This window comes from Bubalus bubalis, chromosome 21 (genome assembly GCF_019923935.1).
Source record: "Bubalus bubalis isolate 160015118507 breed Murrah chromosome 21, NDDB_SH_1, whole genome shotgun sequence".
Classification (NCBI taxonomy): domain Eukaryota; kingdom Metazoa; phylum Chordata; class Mammalia; order Artiodactyla; family Bovidae; genus Bubalus; species Bubalus bubalis.
Window position 1 is genome coordinate 45,178,248 of NC_059177.1, and position 25,282 is coordinate 45,203,529.

Consider the following 25,282-nt stretch of genomic DNA (forward strand, 5'->3'; position numbering starts at 1 on the left):
TTCCTGAAAATCTGTAAATCTGTAAATCTGGCTTTGAATTTAGAAGGTGGCTTACTTGATGAGGAAATGAATTAGGGTTTTTCTTTATATTTCTGATTTATAGCCACATGTATACTCTTTATGCTTGAGCCTTAAAAAAAAAAAAAGACATAGATGTAAAGGATATATCAAAACTGCAAATACTTCAATTTTCTCAGCTTTTAAAAGGTTGAGCCCCCCGAAAGGGGTCATTTAAGCTTCCTAGTTTATGTCAGCATCTGGTATTTTCTAAAATCAGTGAAGTATTTATTATTGAGTGCTTTAAGTTAGATATATCAGCACACTGGCCTATGAGAATTATCAAAACTTAGAATCCAATATAGGGCTAACAGATGAAGTTATTCTTTGAAAAAACTTATATTTAGTATCCCTTCAGATCAGATCAGATTAGTTGCTCAGTTGTGTCCGATTCTTTGGGACCCCATGAATCGCAGCACGCCAGGCCTCCCTGTCCATCACCAACTCCCGGAGTTCACTCAGACTCACGTCCATCGAGTCAGTGATACCATCCAGCCATCTCATCCTCTGTCGTCCCCTTCTCCTCTTGCCTCCAATCCCTCCCAGCATCAGAGTCTTTTCCAATGAGTCAACTCTTCGCATGAGGTGGCCAAAGTACTGGAGTTTCAGCTTTAGCATCATTCCTTCCAAAGAAATCCCAGGGCTGATCTCCTTCAGAATGGACTGGTTGGATCTTCTTGCAGTCCAAGGGACTCTCAAGAGTCTTCTCCAACACCACAGTTCAAAAGCATCCATTCTTCGGCGCTCAGCCTTCTTCAGAGTCCAACTCTCACATCCATACATGACCACAGGAAAAACCATAGCCTTGACTAGACGAACCTTTGTTGGCAAAGTAATGTCTCTGCTTTTGTTTTTTTTTTTTTTTTTTTTTTTTTTTTATTTTATTCTTTTATGTTTTTTTTTGTTATTATTATTTTTTAATTTTATTTTATTTTTAAACTTTACATAATTGTATTAGTTTTGCCAAACATCAAAATGAATCTGCCACAGGTATACACGTGTTCCCCATCCTGAACCCTCCTCCCTCCTCCCTCCCCATACCATCCCTCTGGGTCGTCCCAGTGCACTAGCCCCAAGCATCCAGTATGGTGCATCAAACCTGGACTGGCAACTCGTTTCATACATGATATTTTACATGTTTCAATGCCATTCTCCCAAATCTTCCCACCCTCTCCCTCTCCCACAGAGTCCATAAGACTGTTCTATATATCAGTGTCTCTTGCTGTCTCGTACACAGGGTTATTGTTACCATCTTTCTAAATTCCATATATATGCGTTAGTATACTGTATTTGTGTTTTTCTTTCTGGCTTACTTCACTCTGCTTTTGAATATGCTATCTAGGTTGGTCATAACTTTCCTTCCAAGGAATAAGCGTCTTTTAATTTCATGGCTGCAGTCACCATCTGCAGTGATTTTGGAGCCCAGAAAAATAAAGTCTGACACTGTTTCCACTGTTTCCCCATCTACTTGCCATGAAGTGATGGGACCGGATGCCATGATCTTCGTTTTCTGAATGTTAAGCTTTAAGCCAGCTTTTTCACTCTCCACTTTCACTTTCATCAAGAGGCTTTTGAGTTCCTCTTCACTTTCTGCCATAAGGGTGGTGTCATCTGCATATCTGAGATTATTGATATTTCTCCCAGCAATCTTGATTGCAGCTCGTGTTTCTTCCAGTCCAGCGTTTCTCATGATGTACTCTGCATATAAGTTAAATAAACAGGGTGACAATATACAGCCTTGACAAACTCCTTTTCCTATTTGGAACCAGTCTGTTGTTCCATGTCCAGTTCTAACTGTTGCTTCCTGACCTGCATACAAATTTCTCAAGAGGCAGATCAGTTTGTCTGGTATTCCCATCTCTTTCAGAATTTTCCACAGTTTATTGTGATCCACACAGTCAAAGGCTTTGGCATAGTCAATAAAGCAGAAATAGATGCTTTTCTGGAACTTAGTATCCCTTACCCTCAAAAAAAACAAAAAAAGCAAAAAACCCTGACTTTGAAACTATGGTTAATGAAAATCCATAACCATGCAGAGTTAACTCATAATGGAATAATCTATTAGTTAAGATGTATCAGAGTTATAAAAAGTTATTTTAAACTCATGAAGATTTTTGCTTTTAAAAAACAAATGTAATGGCTCTGTCAGCCTAGAATTAAGAATTTGCTTTGCCTGACATCCCTGTAAGGGTATATCTAGGAAATGGCTAGATATAACCTTAACATATTCAGAACATCTCTCCAAATATCCTAAGTATATAATGTTCCTGTTTTTCTAGTTTTGTGTAATTTAAAAAAACCTTTGCCAATTACTCTTTGATTTAAGTAGACAGGAATTACTGAATATAGATATCAATCAAGATATTTTAGGAAAAAATATCATTAGTTTAAGGCCAGTCTTTAAATGAGGGTTTCTGAATATGTATAATCATTGTTACATTAATTTTATTCAGAGTTCTATCATTGCAAAGTACTAGTACTTATAAAAAGATTTCTTAGCCAAGAGCAAACAAAAATAAAACAAACAATACAATAAGGACAAGTTTATGAAGAACAAAATTGTTATTTTGCATGGATATTAGTATTGATGAGTAGTTTTAAATACACTTTTATAAAAATGATTTTAAATTTATTTTGAGGTTTACTAATTAAGAATTATTAGATTTGAGGCTCTATTTAGTGACAACATCTGTAGAGATTTGGGGATTAATATGTTTCTTATTGAGAGAAAACTGGGAATTAGAAATTAATTTACTGGGACTTTTGATGTATTATAAGAAGAGCAATATATGTTAAATACATGAAAAGCCCAAGTTATAAAACTGTAGGAGAAAAGGAGTTTAGAGGAGTCATTCTTTAGGTTGATGATAACTTTTCAGTCAGTTTAGTCACTCAGTCGTGTCTGACTCTTTGCAGTCCCATGGACTGCAGCATCCCAGGCTTCCCTGTCCATCACCAACTCCAGAGCTTGCTCAAACTCATGTCCATCGAGTCGGTGATGCCATCCAACCATCTCATCCTCTGTCATCCCCTTCTCTTCCTGCCTTCAATCTTTCCCAGCATCAGGGTCTTTTCCAATAAGTCAGTTCTTTGCATCAGGTGGCCAAAGTATTGGAACTTCAGTTTCAACATGAGTCCTTCCAATGAATATTCGGGACTGATTTCCTTTAGGATGGACTGGTTGGATCTCCTTGCAGTCCAAAGGACTCCCAAGAGTCTTCTCCAACACCAAAGTTCAAAAGCATCAATTCTTCAGCACTCAGCTTTCTTTATGATCCAGCTCTCACATCCATACATGACTACTGAAAAAATCATAACTTTGACTAGACATGTGTTTGTCAGCAAACTAATGTCTCAGCTTTTTAATATGCTGTCTAGGTTGGTCATAGCTTTTCTTCCAAGGAGCAAACATCTTTTAATTTCATGTGCAGTCACCATCTGCAGTAATTTTGGAGCCCAAGAAAATAAAGTCTGTCACTGTTCCCATTGTTTCCCCATCTGTTTGCCATGAAGTGATGGGACCAGATGCCATGATCTTAGTTTTTTGAATGCTGAGTTTTAAGCCAGCTTTTTCACTCTCCTCTTTCACTTTCATCAAGAGGCTTTTTAATTCCTCTGCTTTCTGTCATAAGCGTGGTGTCATCTGCATATCTAAAGTTATTGATATTTCTTCTGGCAATCTTGATTCCAGCTTGTGTTTCATCCAGCCCAGCATTTCATATGATGTACTCTGCATATAAGTTAAATGAGCAGGTTGACAATACACAGCCTTCATGTATTCCTTTCCCAATTTAGAACCAGTCCATTGTTCTAAGTGTAGTTCTAACTGTTGCTTCTTGACCTGCATACAGATTTTCAGGAGGCAGGTCAGGTGGTCTGGTATTCCCAACTCTTGAAGAATTTTCTAGTTTGTTGTGATCGACATAGTCAAAGGTTTGATATAGTCAATAAAGCAGAAGTAGATGTTTTTCTGGAACTCTCTTGCTTTTTCTATACAATTACTAAAGTTATGTCATTCTAAATTTTGACCTAGAAGAGGAAGATGATTTAAAAGGGTCATGGAACACAGGAATGAAAGTGAACATTGGGAGACTAGTTAGGAGATTGTTGTAATTGTTCAAGTGGGAGATGATGAGATTGTACCAGATGGGTATGTGTATGAAAATGTGTGTGTACACCTACCTGTACATAAAGAATGAGAAGGACAGAAAAAACATATGTACCTTGATGGGAAAAATGAGCAAATTTTAGGTATGCCAAATATTTGAAGCAGGTACCTGCAGTTTATTTTGTGACTGACGCACTTCATTTACAATTTTTAAGTGTTTATTCTTATGATATTTTGTGGGAGGGAAGTATAACATAGAAAGATATAAGCATAAGAAAAAGTAAAAAACAGCCTATCTATTTCACCAGCACTAGATAATGCCTGTTAGCATTTTAGTGTTTTCCCTCTCATTTCTTTCTATGAATATGGTTTTTGTTTGGGGGATATTGTGTATACATTCACGTATCAAGAGCTGTGAAGAGTCTGAAATTTTTCTTATTGACATGCTAACAGATTTGCCTGCCTCTGTTTCAGGGATGCAGGCAGAGAACCAGAGACTTTTGGGTTAGAGGCATTGGCTTTATTGCTCAAGCATCAGTATATTTATGTCAAGACCCCGTTCCATTCCCCAAGTTCTTTGGAGGCAAGACAAGAGGGCCAGATGAATAGCTGTATATGTAATGGGTTGCATTGAAGGATAGCAACCCTGAGTTCAGGGAACTTGAATCTTTTATAAGACAGGGCAGTAAGATGTCTGTCCTTTGCTCTGCAAGGAAACACTATTATACAAGGCAGTAGTGTATTTAGCCTTTGATTGTAACAGGGACACTATGTGTATGTCTCAAGGCTGTTCACTCTAAACAATCCTTGGAAACCTGTGAGAACAGAAGGTAGCACCTTTGCTCATAAAATATGCAGAAATATGAGGCTCATGGAGTCTCTCAACAAACATATCATATATCATTACATTTTTTAAATCAGCATTTTAAATGGCTGCATATAGCTATAAAAGGTGAATCTTTGGAATATAGCATAATGTACTGTCAACTCCCAATTTTCCAAATAATGATCTTTTCAGTTGTTTCCATTTAAAAAGTTTCACTTGGAAATTTCTACTTGGAGCAGAGTGGCAAAAACTATTGCACTCACCTTGGGTGTGTTGTAGCTAAATTGGAGTAGATAGCAGTTGAGCTCTTCCTGATTTGAAGTCTATGCAGCCTCTTCACCTTGGCCTTAGATATAAATATGCAGTGGCTGTGAATGGCCGACATGTCTATTGTCTCAAGATGTTATCCAGAAAGAGACAGGCTCTGTGAAGTTGACTATTAAAGCTGTTACTTGTAGTCTAGCCTACACTGGTTTTCTTCTGGAAAGTGGAGATATTTCCCAGCATTTCTGCTGCTCACAAGTCTGATTGGGCCTCAGACAGAAGCTCCTACTGCCTGGCATGATCAGGGCCCAGAAAAGTCCATACAAATCCCTGTAGTGAAAAGGAAAAGAAATCCGAGATCCAAATAATGACCATCTTGTCCAAACATCTGGAGAGGGCCTGGTCTGGTGATGGGAATTAAAGAAAGGCAAAACAGGACCATGACCAGGTTTCAGTCCTGGGACTTGTGAGGAAAAAAGTACTCAATATGGAGGCTTTCCTAGGGCTATAGGGTCTTCTAAATTATCTAGACTATTGCTGAAGTGACACAAATGGTTGAGACGAGGCCTCCTCAGAGGAAAGGAGGACTAAATGAAACATACCAAGAGGGCCATTTCCTAGTCAGTAATAGTCTCAGAAAATTCTAGGTTAAAATTTGTGACAGATGTTGACAGAAAATTGGACTATAAAATGGGAGGAAGCAACTGTAATACTTTTCTGAGTGAGCAGTGATCAGCAATTAATCAGCAGTCAAAGCACTGTAATTTTTTTAAATGAGAGAGTTTTCCAGTGGTGTCTTAAAAGTTTTTAGGAAGTATAAAATGAACTTATTTATTTATCGAACAAACATTTTTGACACCTGCTTTATGCTCTTCTAGAAGCTGGAGAATTGGTGGTGCACAAGGCAATGGGGTTCGAATTCATGGAGTGTCAAGTCTGGAAAACAAACAAATAGTAAATATCTTAAGATTTTTTCAAGCAGTGAACAGTTCTATGAAAACAAAAAACAGTGTAACGTGACAGACCAGTGGCTTGGGTACAAGGTGGAAGCTGAGAAGTCGCCTCTAGGGAGAGTGGCTGGAGAGGGCTTTTTCGAGCTGAAACATGAAAGGTGCTGTTTGTGGCAAAGGTATTCCAGGCAGAGGGAATGGCAGAGGCAAAGCTTAAGAGGTGAGAACAAGTGTAACATTTTCAGGGACTGGAAAAGAGATCAGGAACAAAATGTGCAGCAGGCTAGTGACTGAGGAGGGAAAGAAAGAACAAGATGACCTCAGAGAGATGCTCAGGGCCAGTTGGTGTAACTCGTTGCAGGCATCAGTAAAGGATCTGAATTTGAAGTTTAGTGGGTGATGGGATGGACTTTTCATTCAACAGAATGGTGGAATCTGGATTTATATTGTTTTAAAGATTACTTTGGTCTCTGTACCAGGGTGGCAAGTGGTTAAGCTACACAAAGAGTTGCTGACGGGTGGGATAAGTTTGTAACGGTAAGTTAATTGAGATAGGGGATGTATTTTGGTGTAAAACCTAATGAAATTGTTGATGGATTGGCTCTGAGTGAACAGGAAGAAAGGGAGTCAAGGATAACTTCTAATTGAGAGGCCTGGGCTACTTAGTGATTGGTGTTAAAATTACTGAGGTAAGGAAGACTGAGAAATGAGTGGTTCATGGTAGAATGGTGGGGGAGTGTTACTAATTTCATTGAAAATTGAAAGGAGACCCTAGTAAATATCTCTGCATGCCTTTTTCCAAAGAAATTCTTGCATGATAAAAATAATACTTGATATTGAATTTGCTGCCCAACTTTATTGACTTGTCTTGGGGTATCTAGAACCTTACCTGGCAAATGGATGGATAGATAGATGGAAGGATTCAACGGATAGGATTCAACAGTTGAATTACTGGATGGATAAATGGGTAGATGTCTTAGGAATGTGCAGACTGACTCCCTCCATTTCTTGTATACAGCTGTGTCTATGAAGCCATCAAAAGGTGTGTCTCAGAGAACACTGTGTGGGTCTCAGGGATTCTGATACAAACTACTTTGTCCATTCTTCTGAGAATGAAGGAAGCAGTTGTTTTTAATCACTATCCATAATTCCTCCACTTGAGACACCATGTCATGGTTCACTTCAACTATAAATGCTGATTTTTTTCACTTTATAAAAATCATCACAATATCTTTATTTTACCAGACAGGAAGCACTTCTTGCAGCAATCAGTGAAAAAGATGCGAACATTGCCTTGCTGGAATTGTCTGCCTCCAAAAAGAAAAAGACACAAGAAGAAGTCATGGCCCTCAAGCGGGAAAAAGATCGACTAGTGCATCAGTTAAAGCAGCAGGTGGGGCCTTTTGCATGACTGGTGTGTTTTGCTGGGTTGTGGGTTTGGAGTGCTTTCTCTGGGTTTAGTTACTCTTTGTTTTGCCGTGTCCATCCTACATGCTCAAGCAGGTGAAACCAGGTAGAAAAATAGTCCAAGTTGTCGCTGGAACATTTTATTGCTTTCCTGTTTTTGTGCATGTGTCTGGGCTTGTGTGGTTCTCAGCCAGCGCTGTTTTGCTTTCTTTTGTATTCACATCTCCCCAGAAATACCTCTCAGCTCTCTTCCTTCCGGTGGACTTTGTATGACTTCTGACTAAATCTTAGAAAGTACTAATTAAATTCTGGGTACTTTCTTTCCCATAGAACTTGTTACCTTCTCTCTTGCTCACTTTCTGGGCCCAATAATGACTCCCATTATCTAGTTCTTTCGATTTCTTTTTCTCCATACTTCCAACTTGGATTCTTGAATGATTTCTACCCAAACTTTCTGGCCAAGAACCATCTCCCACCCCCTAGGCTTGGAGATAGCCAGGCTATGCGTGGAGACCCCTGTAGCCATTATTTAGTCAAATACTTTTTTAAACATTAATTTGCCACATTATCCTATTTTTCCCTCATCTAGGCCACTGTATGTCTTTTGTGTGGCTTCCTGGAAGTGGCTTAAATGGAAATATTTATACCTAAAGCATATTGCAAAATCATCTCTGAAATCTTTAGACACGGTTTCTCCTCCATATATATATAACCTGAGCGCTTTTGGAATCAGTGGTTACAAATAGTCAGTTAGATTGCAGCTTCATTATGAAACCCACTCAACAGAGAATGGTTCAGTGATCTGTGGTCTCACGATGTGGCTATCATAGCTTAGCTGGGGCCACCCGTGGCTCTGAAGTTCTCTGAATGCCTGAAAAGATAAGCTCCCTCCTGTCACAATTGGGCCAACCCTTTCCCTCCCCAGGAAGGAAAAGGCATCCTTTGGCCCTGAACCAGACTCTGATTTTCATGGGACTGCCTTACTAAGAGAGCGAGTAAACAAGCACTGCCACGCCTGGGTGCCCTTTCCTGCAGAGGGAGGGTGCCAGTCACTGGTGGGTGTTAGGGTCATTCCACAGAGCAGCATGCCTTGCTAGTGCTGATCCAGGAGTTAGGGGCCACTTACATCTGACCACTTCGTTTGGGTCTGTGCACCTTCTATACTAGTTTTTCCACACACTTGGCCATGGAAAGTCAAATTGGGGCTCCTTCTTTGCTTTCTCCTAGTTCCTTTCCCATGCACCCTGCATCCTCCCCTCCTTCACGTAACCATTGTAGCTTTCTCCCACAGGTTTATAGACCTAAGAAACAGCCCCTGGCCTTGAACATACCATGCAGTTGTGATGCTAGCTACAGCCCAGATATTACGGCCAAGTACCATGGGTCCAGCTATGATGCGTACATGATCCAAAGGTCTCAGGTCAGTCAGCTGCTGAGGAGACACTCGCCCCCACCATTGGGGTTGGGGGTGCATAAGAGCTACATCATATCTTGACCTTCAGCTCTTCTGATGATTTCCAGTATTCATTGGCCATAGAGTCTAGAACCATCGATGAGAGCACTATATCTTGATTTATAATAAAATTGCATTTATTATGTATTTGCCAATGGTTCTAGTATTGATGGTCACCTTACAGGTCCACCTCTTCTGAAATAGGCTGCACTGCTGTAAAGACAAGATTGGCAGAGGGCTTTCTATCAGGCTTCTTGAATTACATTTGACTTTTTATCTCTTAGATACTTTCCTCCCCAAATCTCTCTATACTCTTCACAGTAAGGAATTTTTTTTAAGGCTGTTTTTTTTTTCTTTCTCAGCATCATGAAAATGCACTCCTGGATTCCAGGAAGGATTGAGTGTAGCCCTTCAATCTGCTCCTGGGAAACGGTACAAAGCCTGCACTATTCACGACAGGCTTGGTTTTGGGTATCATGGGGCACATTTGGGAAACCCCAGCCAGGCACAGTTAGGCTCCTGCCTGGGCTAAAAGCAGGGTCTGAAGAACTGTTGTGGAAAAAGAAGCAGCAAAGGAGGAGGATAGGCAAATTCTTCACCAGAAATTCTTCTGTGACCCTACTGGCCACAGAGCAAGAAAAAAATGTCAATTTATGTATCTTTGTTGCAGATGATAATCAGTCTGAAAATAATAGTAATTGGCTTATAAAAGCATGCCATTTTTATTGAGAGAGTTTACTTTGTGCTAGGAAGGGAATCCAGTGTCCCTGGGGGACTTACTCTGTCCCACAGTCCTCACAGCAGCTCTGTGATGTGTCAAGATTACCTGCTCTTTCTGGGGTCCGTAACTGAGATTCAGAGTACAGAATAACCAGCCCAACATACAGAGCTTGTAAGTGATAGAGCTCAGATTTTATATAGCCCGTCTGAGTCCACACATACCCCACCATGTTTAGGAGGCAATTCAGAGCTGCAAGCAGATGGATATTCCAGAAATTCTGAGGTCCTTTTATCTTTGTATACCTAAAGTAGATGCCAGAAACCCATTTGAGAATGGTCTCCAGCCAGCCATTCATAAAGAATAGTTCTGCCTAGAGCTCTTAGGCTTAGGATGTTTGATCACATAATGACTGCTAGTACTTTTAAACTCCCATCATGTGCCAGGTGTGGGTCAAAGGGCTTTATATACATTAACTCATCAACTCCCACCAAAGAGGAAGAGCCGATGCTCTTACAGAGAAGGAGCCAGAGGTCCGGAGAGATTGGGTGTGCTGCTCAGGCTTCATAGCTGGACACACCATGATGCTTGAACAGACATTTTTGCCACACAGCTTTAAGTGGAGTTTGCATTTGGCATCTGGAGTTTCACTGTGTAGGTTAAATTTTTATTCCAGCACTTGTTAGTTGAGTGATCATGAGCAAAATACTGAACCTCCCTGAGCTTCAGTTCCTCATCTGTAAATTGGGCTAATACATGATTCAGAGGGGGTTGTTTGTGAGTATAATGTATATAAAGTGATTTGCACATGCCTGATAGACAGATGTTCCAAACATGTGTGAGCTCCCATTACTACCACTGCTACTACTAATAGATTTTATCACTACCAACCCTCAGAGATAGTTTAATTTTTATTTCATCTTTGTTGTTTTTCACATACCTTGGAGTCACAGCTCATTGAGAACATACTGTTGAACCATTGGAGATAGAACAGACAATTGTTGGCACTAAAGCCTTCCTGGTCCCCATACACCTAAAACCCAAGCACTTGGGGAGTGATGAGCAGATGTGTTAGGAGTTGTAGACCCCAGTTCCCAACCTGCACTGAACAGGCCCACAGCACTTATTAAATTTGTTTGGTTTGTGTATGCATCCCTCATAGATAACAGTCAGACAGGACATCCCAGGGACAATGAGTCCCAGACCTCATTTGTCATCACCCACATAATTGACCTGAGATACCCAGGCCAATGGGAGGGAAAAATCATGGGTCTGGGGATTTTGAGGCAGGTGGGCACATGAGAGATATTACCCTATTCAGGCTGCCTTTTGAGCTCCTACCATGCAGGACTCTGCCCATAGCAGTCTCATTGACTAAACATGAGTAGCTCATTCAACAACCCCCTAACTATTGCACTTTGCCAAGCACATAGTGGGCACCAAATAAATATTGTTTTGTGTGAATAATTGCATGATTTCCACAAGCCAGGTCTACACCAAGTGTTTTCTGTACACATAGTTTACAAACATTATCTCACTTTGTCCTCATAAGCAACCAACTACCCAATGCATTGCATACTCATGTCCATCAAGTTGGTGATGCCATCCAATCATCTCATCCTCTGTTGTCCCCTTCTCCTCCTGCTTTCAATCTTTCCCAGCATCAGGGTCTTCTCCAAGGAGTCAGTTCTTCACATCAGGTGGCCAAAGTATTGAAGTTTCAGCTTCAGCATCTGTCCTTCCAATGAATATTCTAAAGGTACATACCACGATATGCTCATCATGCTCTAGCTCTCACTGCTGAAAATTCTTCCCTGGCTTCCCTTGCTGGTAGGATAAAGACAATTTTAAACCAACATGCTATCTGCCTTGTACATGCAATTCCTGCTGCCTGGAACACATTTTCTTCTTTTCCTCACATAGTTAACACCTACTGGTTCAATTCAGTCTCAATCCAACATCACCTTTTCAGGAAGGCCTTGTGGGACTTTCTCAATTGGGTCAAATCCCCAATTTGGCACTCTTGTAGCACATGTACATCATTTAATTACACTAGAACAGATGCAGTTTTTGCATTTGTTTTGGTGATTATTTGGATAGAAACTATCTGTCCTGCTAGTTAATGAACTCCATGAGGACCGTGAATGTGACCTCATGACTTTTTTTTTTTTTGCTGACCATTTACAGCTGCTAACATTTGCTGGTTGGCATTCAGCGAATGTTGGTTGACTGTATAAATGATTGAATGAGTGAATTGCCAGAGCAGCTTATTAAAAGAAGAGACTTCCTTGATCAATCATGACTTTAGACAAAATTGAGCCTCATAATTCTGCCTGTAATATTCCAGGAAGCCACTATCGGAGTTGGTAAAAAGACATGGAGACGTGTTTGCTGAAAGATGACCACAGAATTGGTGCTGTGTTCTTTCTTGCCATGTTGCAAGACACTTTGCAGAGATGACTTTTACCACACTTGAATTTTTGCAGGACTGTCTATTTTGAACCCTTCAGGTCCCTTCCAGTTTTGGAGGTGTTTTTTTTTTTTTTAATTAAATGCACTGAGTTTCTAGATATGGCAAAGATGACTTGCCATTATGAAAGGAGTCCCTCCTTTTCTTTCCGGAAAATGTCTGAGCTTCTTATAAATTAATTTGCCCCGGAATACCTAAACTCCCGTTAAACGCCTTTCAAAAGAGCCAGAGAAGGTGATATGAAATGAGTTCAGAAATGCCAGCTATGTTTAACCACAAAAGAATCTTTATGACACTCTGGGTTTTGACCCTTGAGTTGATTCTAGGCTGGACACTTTTATATAGGTGAGAGCAGTACAAATTAACTATCTGTAACTTGTTGTTTACAGAAAGATATAAGGGATTAATCATAGTTTGGTAGTAGACATATAAGTCTATCTGACTTTTGTATTCTTCCCAATTCCATTTCTTTGCAAGTACACACCTCTGACACTTAAGCCACCTCTCTTTAAAAAAAAAAAAAAAAAAAAATCTGCTTTCCAGCTTTTTGCCATTTGAAGAGAGGGATTCAATTAGGAATTCATTAAGGTTTTTTATTTTTATTTTGTGTTTTTGTTCTTCCTCTAAGGATGCTAGTTCTAAAAATATTGTTAAAATTTACAATCTTTCCTTCTTTTGTGTCTCGGATCCAATCCCCCCAACTCTTTTCCTCCACACTTGAAGAAAGGACTGACATCAAAATAATTAATTCTGAAATCACTGGATTTTCCTGCTGCTAAAGGGTTTTTGAAGAAAGCTTAAAACTAAGTCTTACCCCCTAAGCCTTATTCCCAAATGTTCCCTTGTGTGCTGAAGTAGTGAAATGCACATCCTTGATGAAAATGCCTTTTTTAAAATGAGGGCCAGATACTATTGTTCAGTTAAAATTAGAACCAGCTTATTTCTCAGAGCCAGTTAGAATACTTTTGTGATCAATGATAAATTGTGCTTGGTTTTCTTTTCCCCCTCCTACTAGTTCTGGGCGTTGCTTTTGGTTACCAGGAAACACACTGGTCAGTTGGGAACAGGAAGGTATTAAGACCAGGAGACTAGTCCACTGATTCTCTATGTTGCCCTCCAGAGCTTGCAGAGAAGAGAAGTCCTATATCCAGGTTAACATTCTGGACACTGTGCAGATCTACACAGTATAATTGATTTGCGTAGGGCCTGCCTGTCCTCTGTAGTGTCCGGACCATCACAGGATTGTCTCCAAGAATTAGCCAGACAATTAGCCACGCCAAGAGTGGGAGAAGGCAGATGTTGCCGTAGAAAGTGTTCAGGAAAGCTGGTTCTAAGCGTGAGATTCCAGCCAAAATTGGATCTCGCCACAGGTAGAAGCGTCCTGTCAAGAAAAAGAAGAAGCACCCAAGTGGAATGGTTCACCAGGCATTTCTTTCTCTCTCTGCTGGGGGCTTCATGTGGTTGTGCTTCCCATTTACACTTCCATTACATGGTATGCAGATGACTTTTAATTATGCTTTATGGTTTGGGAGGTGAGCACAGTTGAACAGTGGTGAAGGAACTCCATGCAGTGGGGTTCCCATAGCCTCATGTTGTGGTTGGACAAGTGCCAGAAAGCTTGATGTGATCCCAACATTGTAATGCATCACAGACTTGCCCTAGATCAAATTGCTGAAATGCAAATGCATTGGTTTTTACTGTAGACTCACTTTGGGTTAAGCTGTTCATGTCCCACTGGTAGAATCTAGCCACATCTCTATTTATCATTGACTTCAGTGCCAAGTGTCTTTACAGTTTGTTCTGGAGAACCCCTTTAAAAAAAAAAAAAAAGAAATACTCATTCTCACCACAGCAGGCCAAGGCCAGGGCATTCTCACAGAGGTAAAACTTGAAGTTCTTGGTATTACTGAAAACACTTTACTCTTAGTGTCCCAGTGATTGGTCAGGACACTGGTCTGCTCTCTTAGCCTGGAGACATTTTTTATTCTAGGCAGCTGGTGCCTCAATCTCAATACTCAGGGAATGCATTTGGTTTGCTGGTTGCATCACAAATTAGCACTCAAAGACTGTGGAGGCTATGTGTTTTCTCTGTGATTCCATATGTTTCTCTAATCTTTGTTAGAGATGCACCTTCCAAAACCATCAGGCTGACTCTGGTGGACCACTTTCTCAGTCTCACACTTGAAGGAAGCCATGTTTTAAAAACCATTTTAGTTCTCTTCCCTAAACATTTGTGGAGGTACTGTGTAGAGCACTATTGGGCTGTAGAAGGAGATGTTGATACTGACTTTGTCCTTGAGCCTTGGGATTTTATCATCTCTACCACCTGTAAGGCAGATATTAGCTCATAAAACAGATGACAGAGCACATTGCCTTTTTTTTTTTTTTTTTTTTTTTTGGTGCAGAAGCATTACCGATGTTTAAAAATCTTTGCTTGCTTGAGGGAGCAGGAAATGACTTTACGCAAAAGTAGGAGTTCCTATGAATTTTGTGATTGGCAATTCATAGCCTAGCTTTTGTGACAAATGCCTATCCACCAATGATACTTTATGTTTTCAAGTATCCAAATATCAAGTATCCAAGTATCTAGTCTTAGAAAAGCTTATTCTTTGCTTTTGGAATATACCTTTTAAGTAGAAAAACTTGAACTTACGGACTTTACCCCTTCATTCCCCCACTTTTAGAAATACAGAAAGGGAGAGATGGGTCTGACTTGTAAGTTTTAGAGTGATCTGCCAGCTTTCTTTAGGTAATTTGAAGCACTGCTGTAGTATCTAGCTGTTGGCAGAGTACATCAGTACAACAGGCTTAGCTGAAGGTGACCAAAACAGAGAATAGCATACAAATGCCAAGAAGATCTCTCACGTGCTTTTTCTGGTTTTTTTTTTTTTTTTTATTCAAATTTCACATCTGTGCTCTATTTTTAAACATTTATTCTTTAAGTGATAACGCATGTTTTACCAAGCCTCTTATTGGATTAGACATGTTTGAAATCCCCTCAACTTTAACCTGTTCATTACTGCCTTCAAGAACATTCAGATCTCCCACCAAAGCAGAGAGTATGTATGGGGAAATTTTCCAAGATGTCAGCCACTGGGGAGCCATTGTGTTTTGGGGAGGGGAGGGGTCCAGTGGTTGTGCTGTGTAGATTTGGGGGTGTCTTAGGCTGACGTTGCTTTAAGAGGAATCTAGTGTGGGTGTAATGTGTGCAGCATTTTTCTTCATTGTGATACTTTTTTGTTGTTGTTCACATTTTAAAGTAGGAGGAGCTAATAGTTTTTGAGCTCTTCAAAACTAGGCTAGGAATTCTAAATATAGTATCTCATTTAATTCTCACAACAACTCTGAAAACCAGGTGTTATAAATTCCACTTTGGAGATGAGGAAACTATGGTCTAGGAACTGGGCAAAGATGCCACAGTTTGTGAGGGGTCTCATTGACCTCTCCATGGTCTTCCCAGCAGATGTCCCCAACTTGATGCAATACCTCTTCAGTCATAGCCCCCCTGACCTGGGGCTGAAAAGGAGCATAAAATACAGGCTTTATTCTGTGACCCTGAGCACTACTCCTAGCACCTCCCGCTGCCCCAGCCAGCTCCCGCCTTGACCCTGGGGTCACATGTGCAGGCTGGGGAGAGGGACTTATCTCATCCTGCATCACCAGGCTTACCCGCTGCCAAGGGAGAGGGGGCTGCAGGCTTGGTCACGTGTATTGCATTTTCTGCTTTCCCACATGAATTGTTGACATTTGCCTCTTGGAGCCTTTGTGTTTCATTCTCAAGATTTCTGCTTGAAAGCCTTTTTCTCCTTTAGATTTCTGGTTTCTTCTTTATCATTTAACATATAAAAACAGGCTTCTCCTGATCCCTTTTTGTCTCTCCCTTCTTTCCTTCCTCTCATCATATAATTAAAAGTCCTTTCAGTTTGTCTTCACCTTATCATCTCACATGAATTGAAAAAAGATCCGACTTCCTGCCCTTGTGTCTTCCTGATGCTGAATTTCAAAATGAAAGAAAAGTCCTTCCCCTGGCCCCCTTTTTGGTTCATACTACCCCTTGAATAACTGTGTTTAAATTAGACTGATTTTGTCATTGATCAGCATTGTTGCATGGACTGAGTTTACCATTTCCTGACTTCAGAATTTTTTTTTTTTTGCTTTTTCAAATAATAATTTAATAGGAAAAGGATTTTCACTTTCCTCTCTCCTGATTACAGAAAGACAATTATTAAACTCAGAATTTAAAATTTCCAGTAGTTTCTCTTTACTCTTTCTTAATTCCATATTCTTTTGGGGAAATGTCACTTTCTTTTCTTTTATTCTCTGCAACATGCAGAGATAAAAGTTCCAGAATCCCTCATATTTACTGTTTTTTTTTTAATGTAGCACTATATTATTAATAAGAAATCATAAGGATTTAATTTTGTAACTATTCCTATAATGTAAATGATACTTTTCAAAGTTGAAAACACATAAATAAATGTTTTATGGTAAAGATAATATATGCTCACTGTAGAAACTTAGAAAAATGTAAATAAAAAACTAAGATCACCCATAATCCCACTACTCAGAAATAACTGTCATTAAGATTTATAGTTTCCTACATTCCGTTGTCTACATGCATATTTGAACAAAGACATGACATACTACATAATAGAGGTTTTTTAGCTTTCACTTTTCACTTTCATGCATTGGAGAAGGAAATGGCAACCCACTCCAGTGTTCTTGCCTGGAGAATCCCAGGGACGGGGGAGCCTGGTGGGCTGCCGTCTATGGGGTCGCACAGAGTCGGACACGACTGAAGCGACTTAGCAGCAGCAGCAGCCTTATAAATGTTTAATGTTGTGTGCATTTTCCCATGTCCTTAAAAGCCTTCAAACACATATATCTTGGTTCTATGATTTCCATCATTGCCATAATAAATTTTATCATTCTCCTATTGTTAGGATCTCAATCGTTTCTAGTTTTTCACTACTAAAGTCACACTTGGTGAACATTTCAATCCATGAATCTTTTTTTTTCCATGTTATTTTCTTTAAGATTAATGCCCCAAAGTTGAAATACTAAAGTCATGGGTATTCTAAAGATTTTTAAAAATTAAACAATAGCTCTCATCAGCAAAGTAGTTGACATTTAAAATTTTTTACATAAATGTCAACTGTTTAAGTTTGTCTCTAACATGCCAGTCATAGATTTGGGAAAGAATATTCTAGTACAAGTGATAGATAAACTTAGAAAGCAAGAGGCAGAGGAAGACTTTTATGACTTTAGGGGAATAGTTATGAGGAAAAAAAAATGGGCAGTTCATTCAACAACTCTTTATTGAGCATCAGCTATATGCCAGATACTGTTCGGGGCACTGAGGATACCATAGGGAACAACACAAAAATCCCTGCCCTGGGGGAAGCTTGTATTCTAGTGGAGAGCACAAATAAGAAACAAAATAAAGACATTGAATATATAGCATGTTAAATGGCAACAGATGTTATGAAGAAAAATGAAGATGATGTTCTGATGTTCTGTGAGGTGTCTGGGGGTGCTTTTGAATAGGACATCCCCAGGATGCCTCCTTGAGAAGAGGACAGGTGGACAAAGACTTGCTGGAAGGTGGAGCACTGCTGGGGAGGGAGTGGTCAGTGGGGACCAAGTGCAGCCTGGAGAGTTGGAATCTGTTCTTCTCAAGTCAGATCCCAAGTGCAGTTGCTGAGTTGACAAGGTGGGGGAGCCAGAACCCCACAACACCAGTGTTTAGATGAGATTAATTTTTAAAAAATGAGCACACAACAACCACAATCCTACTCCCTTATCTCTACCCTGATGTGGTCATTGGGAAATGCCCAATGGACACAGCCAGCAAATCTTTATTGAGATGATCTTTGCAACAGTTTGAGAATGAAATCTTGCAAGGAAGTTACAGGTTCAGTTTGGACAGAGAGGTGATCCATTTCAGAAAACAATGATTGGTCAACAACAGTGATGTCTCAGAAGGTCTCAGTCCAGAGTGGTTCTTATGCCACAGAAACATCTGATTAACTGATCATCTCAAAGCTGGTTTATTTTCTTTCTCTCATGGCCCAGCACTCCTGGAATTATAAACCCAGCTCAGAAGCTACCCAGAAACCCTACTACTTTGGGCTGCCTTGGGTGTGCCAAAGCCTCTTTGGCTGCTAGGGTATGAAGCAGGCATGTGGGTCACAAGGCAGGCAGGCAGAGTTTCTGTTGTCAGTCTTCTTGGGTGTGGGGGCCCAATATTCTCTAAGATGTCTGACTCTATCAGCTGCCTAGAAAATATGATGTTGAATCTTTAATCTGTAAACAAAATAAGGGAACCCACCTTACCAGGAAAGCCCTGGCAGGTGATAGAAGGTGATCCTTCTGAGAATGAACCTGAGGGTCAGAGTTCCAGCCCCGCTCTGACCCCCAACACACTAAGAAACTTTAGGCAGCTCCTTTTGTTTCTCTCTCACAGGCTCAGCTTCCCCATCTGTGAGGTGAAGGGATTAAACTAACAGACGTCTTAGTTCTTTACAGTTTTGAAAGGCAGAAACTATTCCAGTGCATTCATACATAGAGTACACTGAGTACTTGATCTACACCAATGACTTTGAAGATGCCCAAGCAAGTCACAATATTACTTTGATAGAGCTTGCAGTTGAGTAGAGGAGATATATTGTTCAGTAAGATATTAATGCAGCTATTATTTCTTGAAGAAATTATATTCTAGGCACAATGTTATACTTTTGTTGTTTCATTACGGTCCTCACAAAAGCTCAAGGAGGTAATACCATCATGATCCTTGCTATGCAAATGGGGAAACCAAGTCAGAGTTAGTGAGTGAATCTGCCTTTAGGGTAACACTTTGAACCCCTTTGTTTTCCACTGTCATGCAGTTGCCATATTTCCCACCAGGGAATGTTTAAGAATTCAAGGTTTCAAGGATGATAGAGAAGGAAGGCTCTGAATTTTGCTCATTTGACTTGTGTGATCCTGAGTCATCTTCATTACTAGTTGTATGATGGTGAGGAAGTCAACTTACTTTCCTGTGAAATGGGTATGTACTTTGCTGTCTAACTCACAGAGAAGCCTTATCACAAAGCATTTTCTCTGGGGTAGGGTCTTTAAAAACCTTGAGGGCTGTACAAATGTGCAGGATGTTGATCTCAGTTCTGAGGTGCAAAGACAGGGCTATGTTTTTCTTCCCCACAGGGTAGCACTGTGCTTTGAGGAATGATGGTCCCAAACAGTCTCTGGTGACAATCCATTGACACAAACCCGCTCCGCATGACTTATTCCCTTGACCAAAGAAGAAAGAACTTGAGTGACAATGCTCATAAATAGGCCCCTGTCTTCTGCTTTTCTGGGAGCCAGACCGTGATTTATCCTTGCAGAAAAATAAATAGTGCAGAAGGTGCAAACATTGCCTTGAAAGAACCCAGTTCACTGTGGGTTCAGACATCTTCCTTCCTGGAAAATGTATCCAGACCTCCCAGCCCCGGTCTTGCTTGTCCAGGCTCCAGGGAGGTCTGCTGGGGCCAGGGTCTTCTGAGGCATCTTGAGATGTGGTCAGGCTTCCAGGGAGAGCCTCTGTATTCCTGAGCTTTCTAGTGATGCAATCCTTGGTAAGGCACAGAAACAAAAAGCTGATATTTTGGAAGGGTAAGAGCCATCTCTGGGGGATTATATTTTACGAACCAAAGACAACAGTGTTACTGATTTATCTTAATAGCAGATACTATGAGCAAATGTCCCAGTTGCCTCTTTGTGCTTTTGGCAAGTATGGATGAGAAATGGAATGGAGCAGACCCAGTCAGAGCTGGCTAGCCCAAAGTGCAGAAGTCTTAATCTTCCTCCCTCCAAATATGTAACTTAGAAATGTTTCCAAAGTTTTTCAAGTTGCAGGTGGTCACCCAGCTCTGACAAGAGGCATGGCGGGTTCCATCACCAGGTTTTCTGTTTCCAAAACAATTATCTTGGGCTTGAAGGGAAAAAGATGCCTGAATCTTCCCTAGGTAGTTAGTTCTTTAAGCTCAGTTACCATGTTCTGGTTCTAAAGATACTATTTATATATAAAGAAACCTTCTTTTATCAAGTGATGAACCCTCCTGCTTGTTATAAACGTGATTGGGATTCTCGGAGGACACTGCAGGACTAGTCTGCATATCCTCCTCTCAGGGCTGGAACAAGACCATGCTGAACCCAGCGCCTTAGAAGTTGGAGTATAAATTATGTCAAAGTCATGTTCATTGTTGTAACATTTACTAATCCTTATTAGATATGGATAAATTCTCATGGCTTAATTTGGCATGTTGAGCCAGTTGTTCAGATTGTCTTTGGGGACTGGAAAGGAAATGCACAACTTTAGTGTAATTTTTCTTTTGTTTCTTTAGAATGGGACATAATTTTTTATTGTTAGCTGGTGGAAACTTTGGTGAATTGTGGCCAACTGTGGCTCACCCCCACAGGAAGAAAGCATCAGACTTTAGCTGAGAACATATTCTTTGAAACAAACCAGAATATTTGATTTTTGAAATATCTTCCCACTTTAAAAACATGCTGTCCAACAAATATTAATGTTCTGACCCAGACCAAGAGAACTGAGGAAGTAGAAAGCTACAATTTCTCTCTGAGGAAAATTTTAGAGTGATGTGTGATGCTTTAGTTTAATAATAACTCCACTGAGCACAGAAATAGTCTGTAAGGATGCAGGTACAGCCACAAGAGTTCACAGAGCATCCTTCTCACCCTTGGTTTTTAGTTTATCCAGAGTGGAAGGAGCTAGGTGTTGGCTAAATATTAGGCATTTCACATTCCTTTACCAGATCACCACATATACACGACCGTGGCACATCCTGTCACTTTACTTCCATTTCTGGAATTTGGTCAGAAAATACACTTGATAAAAGTTCTCCCTTTTGGCTACCAGTTTCATATTGAAAATCATTGTTGAATATTTTAAATTGCTTACGTTGAAATCTACAGTCCTTTTTTTTTTTTTTTTTTTTTTAGCATCTCACATAGTTTGGTGGTTAGTCAAGCATGATCAGTAATCACATTTAGGGGACTCAAATCTTATCAATTGTGTTTGACCAAGTTTGGGGGTTACTGAATTAGTTGGTGTTATAGCTGCAAGATTATTTAAGTGAGATTCTTGTTCTGTTCATAATTACAGGTTTGTTTTAACAGATCTGTTCTGCAAAGTTTTATGAGCAGGAATTTTCTTGGGCAAATCCACCGTGATTCTCAGTGGGGTTAGGGTAGGCAATTTTTGGCCTCTGGGGTAGTTTTTCAAATGAGTGGTCATTAAAAAGCCCAATTCTGTCCTCCTAGCAACAACCATTTTTCAGCTTCTGCTGAGAGCAGGGTCCAAAATTACCTTATCTCCTTATGAAATTCTGTTGAAAAACGTCAGTCCCTGTGCCCTGTGCACAAAAGCCAAATTACTTTTGGAATGTTCTGTGGAACTCTGGGAATTCAGATAGGAATCAAGGAAACAGTACAACATCTTTTCTCCTGCTTTGCTCAATCTGTTGATTGATTTGTAGGCAAATTATTCTCCTTACCTTGAACCCTCTGAAGTAGTCTTGGGTCTAACTTCTACTGCTTTTTGTTCATTCCTTTATTTGTTTGTTTTTATAAGCATTTTATCTTCTTTCCAAACTCAGAGAATACACAGAAAAGTTCTGGGAAAGCAGAGGGTTCATTCTCCATTGAAAGCAGTATTCTTCTAATAATTTGCCAGGATGATAAGATGTTTCTCAGATCTTTTACATTGCTGAAATGTAAAATCAAAGAAAGGGCTTCTGAAACAAACCAAACAAAAACCATGCACTTATTCAGGGACATAGTCAGAATATGCTCATGCTGGTTTTTATACTCAACACTGCCAAGATCTTTATGGCTTGTAAGCTTCCCAGGCCTTCACGGAGGCATCCCTGGAGAAGTGAGAAAACTTGGAAAAGAGGAAGAAAGGATTCTTTCCTGATTATTCTTCAGCAGTAGCATACCGAGAACATACAGTGAAAAGTACTGGACCTTTTCTAAGTTATTCCCAGCTTGGAACTTCCACAAGTCTTAATGCTGTGTCCCGTAGTCTCATAGATAAGGAAGATCACAAATTAGAGTGGAAAATTAAAGGGATTTCTGGTTCTCTGTAATGTTTCTGGCTGTCTCAGGCTTAATTCTCAAAAAGCAATTTATGTGTGTCTTAAAGTTTAAAATAGTTATATTAATTGCAGCAGCAGTTTCTAAACCCAGCTGTCTTTGACATGAACTTTTGAGATTCTTCCTCACCTTCACCAAATACCAACTGGAGGACCAGCCCAGTGACCTACACATCAGAATCCCAGAGGAGGGACACCAAAAGCTGATGGGATCTGACTGACAGATCGGCAGTTGGGACACTTTGAGTTACTAAAGGAAATCAGCAACTCTCACCCCCTGAAGGTGGGAATCCTTGGGTCACCAAACACTTGCTCTCTGTATATATATAGATAACCTTACAAATTCAGGTACTGTAAGCATTACCTGAATGATAAGATCTGCGATGGCTTTTGGCTGCAGTGGCCAGAGGAGGTGGAACGAGGGGATGGTGCAGGAGTGAAGGTGGGAGTGGACACAGGCCATCAGCACAGCGAGCACAATAATGAGCGAGACAGTTGATCAACAGGGTTTACTGAGCACAGAGAGTCTGAGCCTGGTTCCAGACATTCAAGGGCTGTAAAAAGAAACCAGAAGCCACAGACTGAACTCAAGTGCCTAGAGCACCTTTCTTGATATCCAGCAGCCTAGCCTGATGATGCCATTTGCACAGAATCAGGGAAGTTAAATAACTTGCTGGTAGTTGAACAGTGATCAAGTGACTTAAATTTGACCATGCGACCCAAGCCTTCTAACCCCCCTTCTAGTTTTCTTTACTCTGCGGTGTACTTCCAGTGTGGAAACTGTATTAATGGGGTGGTTTTGAGCCTGGCTGTGATGGAGGATAGAAGATATGGTTTTATAGGGAGGAGTTGCTCCTGACAAGGGAAGCACCAGGGTAGAGATGGATCCATGTGGACATGGGATTAGAGACAGAGCATCCTTGGGGAGAGTTCTCTATAGGAAGCTGATCACTTGCTCAGGAGGAAAGGGAGAGGCTGGCCCTGCTCAGCAAGTGAACTGTTTCTATGTGGTGCAAGGATGGTAGGGAACTGCTATATATTCTGCAGGGAGAGTAAAATATGAGAACTGTTAACATGAAGCAAGTTTGAAACCAGTATTTTTTATTAATGATAAAATGGCTTCTGAGATGAGACTGCTGGGTCACTCTTGTCCATGAGATCTTGCCCTGCTTGTGATGAACCTTGGGCACCTCCCAGGCCATGGTCTTACTGTCTGCACACTTAAGAGTCATTGGTCAGTAATGATTGAGTCTTTCATCAATGCGTCCTCACCCTTACCATATTAAGGATAAAATAATAGCGCACTTCAATTATACATCCCATGAGGCATGGAAATTTGGGTTTTTCCTCTAAGTATAGATGTCAAATAGTGTCCTGTAAAGTTTCAGGACCTGAGAGAAGATCTTTGGGCTGTTAATATTCTAGAACTAAGGACCTTATTTTGTTACCAGTTTTCATCTCAAGTTTGTTTCTAAATAATCATTATGGTGCATGATTCTTTTCATAGTTTATTTCCAAAAATAGGAGGGAAAAGACGAGAGGGAGGGGGATGGATGGAGGGGGGGGGAGAGAGGGAGAAGCAGCCTACGTTTGATTTTGGGTGCTGTTTTTTGTTGTTGTTGATTGAGTAGGACCTGGCCTGAGATGTCCTCTGGCACATGCTATTTCTGAGCCATAATTATGCTTTTTAACCCACTCCTTTATGTCTGGGTCCTTAATATCCAAGCTCCTATATAATTATCAAGTTTAGTGTTTGGGAATGAGACAAATATTTTTTGTATGACTTTAGCCTATACATTAGAAGGCAATGGCAACCCACTCCAGTACTCTTGCCTGGAAAATCCCATGGACAGAGGAGCCTGGAAGGGTGCAGTCCATGGGGTCGCTAAGAGTCAGACACAACTGAGTGACTTCACTTTCACTTTTCACTTTCATGCATTGGTGAAGGAAATGGCAACCCACTCCAGTGTTCTTGCCTGGAGAATCCCAGGGACAGGGGAGCCTGGTGGGCTGTTGTCTGTGGGGTCGCACAGAGCCAGATATGACTGAAGCGACTTAGCAGCAGCAGCAGCAGCAGCCTATACATTATTGCAGTGCCGTGCAGTGCCGTGTTATTACAAGATAGTTCCTAAACTCCGAGCCGAACTATTAATTCTCTCAACTTGAAAAGACACAGTAAAAAGATCCTCCCAATCTTTGGCCCATGGTGCCAAAACTCAGATGGACACGGACTTGATCCAGTTGAGGGCTGTAAGGTTCCTGGGGGAGGATTTGAACTTGGCCGTAGTCTGTTGGTCCTGAGTCAGCGGGGGACTTGGGAGCCCTTCCTTCTCCATGCAGCTGTACTCTGTAGCTGTGGCAGGGACATTCGTTGCAGTTGTGAAGGACATGCATTTTCAAGTATTTGACGGGGCCAGGTTTGCTCACTGTCTCTCCAAGTTTGCTGCACTAGTTTGCTAGACTAGCGAGAGATTGGTTAAGAGTGATCGGAATTTTAGAGGATCAGGCTGAACAGAGGGGAGCTGTGGCCAACCGGCAGGGCTCCGTTAGCTCCTGGACTGTTTTTTGACGTTCTCCCAAATAGAAGCCCCAGGAGTCTAAGTTCTCCAAGGTCAGTCTCAGGAATTTCTTCTCCTGTACTAAAATTATTTCAGTGCCATTCCCGCTTAATCTGAGAAGCAACCTATATATCAGCATTTGTGTGTGTATATGTAGCACAGAAAGCTTTCTTATTCTTTTATCTATTATTTCCTGTCATTTATTAAACATTCAAATAATAATAGAAAGAAATAAAGGAGGATCCAAGCATCCTGAAATCCAGACATCTAGCAGTGTTTTGTGCTGGTCTTTTTGGACTTTTCTCACACGTGCA

General features: G+C 40.6%; 1 protein-coding gene across 6 annotated transcripts in view; it reads left to right on the forward strand.

Moving 5' to 3' along the window:
* Positions 1 to 25,282, forward strand: part of ERC2 (ELKS/RAB6-interacting/CAST family member 2) — a 1,001,125-nt gene that overhangs the window by 762,476 nt on the left and 213,367 nt on the right. For 3 of the 6 annotated variants that reach the window (XM_044934212.2, XM_025272988.3, XM_025272989.3), the window contains 2 exons: positions 7,451 to 7,598; positions 8,904 to 9,032. In XM_044934212.2, the coding sequence (XP_044790147.1) occupies positions 7,451 to 7,598; positions 8,904 to 9,032 (277 nt within the window). The remainder of the gene's footprint in view (positions 1 to 7,450; positions 7,599 to 8,903; positions 9,033 to 25,282) is intronic. The other 3 variants (XM_025272991.3, XM_025272992.3, XM_025272993.3) reach the window with 1 other exon arrangement.